We start from the raw sequence: 6,285 nt of genomic DNA, 5'->3' as shown, positions 1-6,285 counted from the left end.
AATGAGTCACTCATTCTGTCCTCAATGTCAAATGAGGAAAATGGCTGGTGGTTCCTGCCCTGGTTCATTTGGATATTTGGAATTTCAATAGGCTAATAAAGGAAGAGAAGACAAAAAATATGCAGAATTGTGGATGAATGTTTAATTTCACTCCCCTTCTGATGATTTTCAAATATTTTAATCACAGAAAGAGCAAAACATTTTTTAAAATACTGCATCCATGTGACTCATATTGGATGGTGTGTGTGTATGCACACATTTCTGTGTGTGTACCAAAGCACTTGCAAAAGTTTGAAGAAGCTTCTCAGTTACTTCTAATGCTGACATTTTAACAAAAAGGACACATTCAATACACCCTACAAGTACAAATGATTATTTTCTTCAGGCTGATTAGCTCTCATCTGCTTCTTCTTTCAGCAGAGCCTCCTGACATTACTTGCAACATCACCTGGCCCCCCCCCCCCCAAACTTCCAGAAGTTTCTAGACTCACACAGACTACTTAGAGTGAACAGTTTTCTCATTTCTGAGGTAACCGTTTCAGTGACTCGAACGTCCCCCTGTGAGACCTTTGCTTTGTCAACGTGGTTGCCTCAGTAAGGTGTGTGATATTTGGAAAGCCTTACCTTTGTAGGCTGTGATGTCTATTGGGCCCCCTTCACCCTAAAGAGGGCCACAGCTGGCCAAAAACATCTCCAAATATAACAGATCAAAGGATGGGAATTTCTATTTTGGGGGGAGCAATAATAGGAAAAGGGTTTGTTGTTTGAGGTATCTGCGCCGCCAATCTTGTCTGAACCAAAGCAGATAAAAGTATACAATCAAGGTTTTTATATAGATCATATGGAACATGTCATTGTTAGGTGGTTACATTATAACATAAGCTGGCAAGTCAAAAGAAACCTAGACTGTATCACATTGTATCACATCTTAATAGTGACTGTTTGAGACGTTGTTATGAAAAACTGTCCTCTTCAGGCCGAGTAAAGCAGGCTGACTCAAGTTTGTATCATTGGCAGTGCTATAGGGAGTGAAACATTTGTCGTTTACCTTGCATTGTCAAGGACGATTAGGGTTAGGGTTAGGGTTAAGGTTACAGAAGTTCGCATTTTTTGCTTTTAGATTGAAAACCTGGCTTTAAGAAACTAAAGTAACAATTATTAGTAAGCATTTACAAGATAAGTCCTGCTGTGAAATTGTCTGCTGTGTCTGTGTGTGTTAGGTGTGGGTATGTGTGTGTGGGAGGATGTTCACACATGCAGCATGGCACCTTTGTCTGGGGTTCGATGGAAGTTTGTGCGATGTGCACATATCGTCGCTAACAGTGCCATGTGCCAGGATATCTTCAGTCAGGCGTCTGGCCACTTACGCTGCAGAGAGCAGAGTGAGGTTGCAGCCTCGGGTGGCCAGAACAAGAGACACTGGACTGCATTCTCCTCTGTAACCTGCATCATGTAATTGAAAGAACATTGGACCTCAATCGTGCTTCAGGTTCTTTGTGCACAGAACGAAGCAGAGGTGATGTGAGAGAGAGAGAGAGAAGCAGTTGTCAAAGATGGAAAAAAACAAACAGAATAAGTAACCGAAAAACCAAAAAAAGGATTGAAAAAGAAAGAAAGAATGACAGACAGACTGGCTTGTATCTTGATTTGGTTTCCCAAGTGCTCTAGAGGGTTCGATCACATTTTAAATTAAATTTTAAATAGATTTTTTTAGGTACATTTTTTTGTTTAGAATTCTCATAGTGGATTCATAAGTATCTACTCTGGTTATGGAAAAACTCCTGGAAGTTTTAAATGGAAAACTATTTTTCATCTCATCTATTCTACCTGATGCTTTTATCCAAAGCGACTTAGAATTATAACTGAATACAACTTGAGCAATTGAAGGGCCTTGCTCGGGGCCCAACAGCGGCAACTTGGCACTGATAGGGTTTGAACTGGCTTGATTACAAATCAAGTTACCAAAAAGATTGCAATGCAGATATAATATGCAGCACACAGGCAATAATGGGGAACACACCATATAAGACACAGATATTGAAGTTTAAAACACATTTGGGGTTTTTATCAGACATCCGTGACCTTGGGCCAAGCTTAATTCTTAAAGAGAATCCTCCAGCTTCCATCATGGAGGTTAAAATGAGTCCAAAAAATTTCATGCAACCTTTTCGGCGGTGGGCGAAAGAGCACAGCACTTCAGATGAGGCATGAATACCTTTCCAAAGGGAAGGAGCAACTTCCTAGCAAGCGCTGTGCACAGCGAGCTATCTGGTTTTAACAGAAGCACGTAGATGTGGAGTAGTGTGTTTGCTGTCTGGTAAAGGCAGTGGTATCACCTGCATTCTGTTGACAGGATCAAACAAACCTAGAGTCATGTGTTCCCTTGATTGGACTTTTTGTCACAGCCTAAAAGAACGAGATGTCATAGTGGTTCCGAGGAGCTGCTGCATTGCCGGCTCTGAACATTGAGCTAATCGATCATTCATGGCGTGCCTCACCGTGGTTACCTGGCTCACTGTGCTGTAACGTTTTGGACACTAATGTTGATGCGGGGGAGCATTTCCTTTTCGGAAATCCTCAGCTTATGGAAAATACTGGATACTGCAGCTGAAAAGTCACACAACCCCCCCTCCTCACTAAACTAATCCCCCCCCCCCCACTATTTTGGTTTTGGAAAAGAAAGGCTTGTTTTGGTGAGAATTCGGCCGTTCCAGCCAGTCAGGTATCGTCCTTCTCCTTCAACTCGCTGCTCTTCCCTGCTTGCCCTCGTTCAGGTGACTCCCATTCAGGAGGGACAGATAAAACAGAAAGGAAGAAGAAAAAAGTGGGAACGGTGTGTCAATCAAAATCGTGCACTGTGCAGGTGTTTCCTCACAGACAGGAAGTGGCGGTGAGGTCACGACAAACTGAGCCCACTGCCTTTACAATGTCTCACTGCATAAAGATTTTTTTGTGTGTGTATTGACTGAAATTTCTACACTGTGGTCAAATAACGGATACTGTGTTTTGACGTCCCGGTAAAGTGTGTAGCCACTGCGGGCTCAGCCTACTGGCTTCCAGTGTGAACCCATGCCATACCCACAGCTAAGTGCTCTTACCGGTGATGGCATCGCTAACAGGTGCGAACGCTGGTGTGCAGCATGTTCAGTCTTCTTCGGTGACATAACCGGCAGGAAAACATCACCTCGCTGAACAGGTGCGCTGAACTCTGGCAAAAGGCGTGAACGAGAGAGTGCGTGCAGTGCTGGGACCATCCTGGGATCTGCACTTGTCCAAAAGACCGGCTCGGGCACGGCCCCTCCTTCACCCCGGTGCCTGTTCTGCCTTTCTGAAAAACACGTCTGTGTTTCTGCACCTCTCTGTCCCTCTCTCTCCTGCTCCTCCACCCACTACCCCCCCACCCATCTCTGCTTTATAAAGTGGGCACACTTTGTCATCATCGATCGGCCCACACCCGACCACCCCCGCGGACATCCCTCCACCCTGCCCACCGCTCCACCCTGAATCTATCCACCCCGTCTCCCTACGGCTCATGCTGGCTTCCCCCTCTGCCCCGCTCCCTCACAGCCGGATGAGTAGACTACATTAATCTGGACTGCGCTCTGAGAAAGAGAGAGAGAGAGAGAGAGAGCGAGTAGAGGGGGAGAGAGAGAGTGCAGAGAGGGAGGGACAGGCAGAGAAAGAGAGAGAGAGCGCTGAAGGAGAGAAAACAGTAGAAAAGGAGAGAGACAGAGAGAGAGAGTGAAAGAGAAAGAGCACACATGGCTCTGTTCCAGACTTCCTGCTCTCTGAGTGTGCCCAGTCCGTGCGCCTCATTCTAGAGGTGCGTGTCGAGCGCGTGCATGCTAACATCCACCTCCCCTTCACCCCTTCCACTGCAACTTTGGAAGTGAGGCTCAGACCACGCGACCCGCTGACAGAGCGGACAAGCAGCAGGAAGAAGAAGAGGTCGGGGCGGAGCGGGATGCCAGCGGCAGCGTCCTGAAGAGTGGACTCCCTCCTGCTCGCTCGCACGCTCTCGTGCCTGGGAAAAGAACGCCAGCCTCCGTCCCTCAGTCATGGAGTCACCCACGAAAGAGATCGAGGAGTTTGAGAGCACCTCACTGAAGTACCTCCAACCCGACCAGATTGAGAAAATCTGGCTGCGGCTCCGAGGACTGTGAGTAGCCTTCTTTTCAACAGGTCTCACTGCATGTGTGTGTGTGTGTGTGTGTGTGTGTGTGTGTGTGTGTGTGTGTGTGACTCTCACACAGAGAAAAAGAAGCAGGGTGTTAATGCTATCATACCTAGAGCAAGAGACCTAGGATTTTCACTATTGTGTGCATTGTTTTACAGCTTTAGAGAAATCTTATCTCTAAGTCCTCGCAGGGTGTTCTGAATTGTTGAGGTACACAGAAGAGCTCCATTCATTGATGCTCATGACAAAAGCATTTTATTCCGTTCGGCTCAAGCGTAAGCAGCAGGTTGCTGTATATGCTCTGCTCCATGCACATGGAAGTGAGAGCGCTCACTCTGATGCACAGAGGAGCGGAGGGGCACTGTGCGTCCCACGCATCTCCACCTCCAGCTGTTAGTGGTTTGGGAAGCAGCAGCTGGCAGGGTAGGGTTGGGGGGGGGATCTCCTTTAGAACAGCCTCTTACAGAGCCAGGTTTCAATGAATGAAATGTACTTTCCTCTGTGTGTGTATTTGAAGATGAAAAGACCAGTGTGTGTGTGTGTGTGTGTGTGTGTGTGTGTGTGTGTGTGTGTGTGTGTGTGTGTGTGTGAGAGAGAGAGAGAGAGAGAGAGAGAGAGAGAGAGGTGCTGTTTTCTCAGATCAGTCCTAAACCATATATTTTAGTAAAGTGAATCTTCTTACTTGGCCCGTAGCAACCTCACATTTTCTGCTGAGGGTCAAAGATTTTTATCAGCACTGGTGACATGGCGTACTCGAAATGTGTCTGACAGGACACACCCCCTTTCTCATTTCTGTCTTTCTCTCTGCTCTGTGTTGCTGACGAAACACTCTGTGTGTGTTGTGGGAGATTAAAGGTTATCTGTTCCACTTACGTGGGCTTTCATATGTATCTAGTTAATGGTTGAGTTTCCTGTTGCCAGCTTTATCGTCATGCCTTTTATCTCATGTAACTGAGATCGTTATAAGCGGTTTTAGCTTTAAATTAACCTACGTCAAAGGCACTAGCATTCGCGAGAACATTTCATCAGGAAGCAGCTGTGACTCTTAGCAGAAATCTGCTCACATTTAAAGAATGCTTAAACTCACAATTTTGCTTGGCCGAGGGGAAAAAAAAACCCAGGAAATAAATAAATAAGCAGTCATTCTGTTGTGCGGCTCTGTGTCGTTGTGTCTCTGGGCCGCGGCCTTATTAGGCCGTCGTAAGCAGAGCAACATATCTGGTTGTGCTTCGGCAGTTGCATGTGGACGAAATCAGCATAGCAACGCTTCTCTGTGTGAGGCGGATAACGCTGGCGTTTAATCTCACAAAAAGCCTCCCGTGCTCGCGCGCACAGGTGACCGGCAGCTGTTCGCCACGTGCGCGCGCACGTGTGTGTCCCTGCAGAGGCAAAACACTTTGCTGCTGCTGCCGCGTGTACGCTGCATATTAATGGGGTCTAAGAGCAGATACAAAGAGCTCGCAACAGCTTGGCTTGGATATTTAACTAGAGAAAGAGGCGAGAGAGAGAGAGAAGAGAGCGCATCTATTTTTTTCAGACATAGCTAATGGGGGAAGGGGGGCTGATCATAGCAGGTGTGATGGAGATGACGGGTGAATGAGGCATCCAGGTTTTCCTTCGCGCACTGACTAATTGCTGGGCTGTCCCTGCGTTGTTAAGAGTCTTTAGGGAACCCTATTTAGAGCGCTGTTTAGTGGCATCAGCAACGGCTCCGCTCGATCAAGCGGTACAGTAATGTGCTGTCAAGAGTGTGCTAATGAATTACAAAGGGAGCCTAAGACAGCCCTGCCTTAGCAGGCTTTAAGAGGGGAGCCCTTTCAATCACGCTCATTTCAGTCACAAAACCAAACGATTAGAAAACTAGAGAATGTTTCAGACGCATTATCCCCATCAGATGGAAACACACTACATACAGCAGTGGACAAACAGCTGGTACATACGCGATGCATTGCAGTTAACGTTTGTTTTTGTTTGTTAGCTTAACGCTAAGCTGCAGTGATGTGGTTTGAGAATGTGAGCGTGGCTGTGGGCTGTGAGGGGTGAAGTGTTTTGCAGACCCTGGTAAATGTGATCGTGTGCTCTGCGCCGATGAGGGTTGTAACTGCCTG

General features: G+C 46.8%; 1 protein-coding gene across 1 annotated transcript in view; it reads left to right on the top strand.

Moving 5' to 3' along the window:
• The first annotated feature begins 3,741 nt into the window (after positions 1-3,741).
• pde1cb (phosphodiesterase 1C, calmodulin-dependent b) overlaps positions 3,742-6,285 on the top strand; it is a 32,510-nt gene continuing 29,966 nt past the window's right edge. Inside the window, exon 1 of the mRNA XM_035527798.1 lies at positions 3,742-4,159. Within this exon, the coding sequence (XP_035383691.1) occupies positions 4,059-4,159 (101 nt within the window). The 5' untranslated portion in view covers positions 3,742-4,058. The remainder of the gene's footprint in view (positions 4,160-6,285) is intronic.

Source organism: Electrophorus electricus, chromosome 7 (assembly GCF_013358815.1).
Source record: "Electrophorus electricus isolate fEleEle1 chromosome 7, fEleEle1.pri, whole genome shotgun sequence".
NCBI classification, from domain to species: Eukaryota; Metazoa; Chordata; class Actinopteri; order Gymnotiformes; family Gymnotidae; genus Electrophorus; species Electrophorus electricus.
Note: the sequence above shows the minus strand (reverse complement) of the source record. Positions and strands in the feature narration are given on the sequence as shown.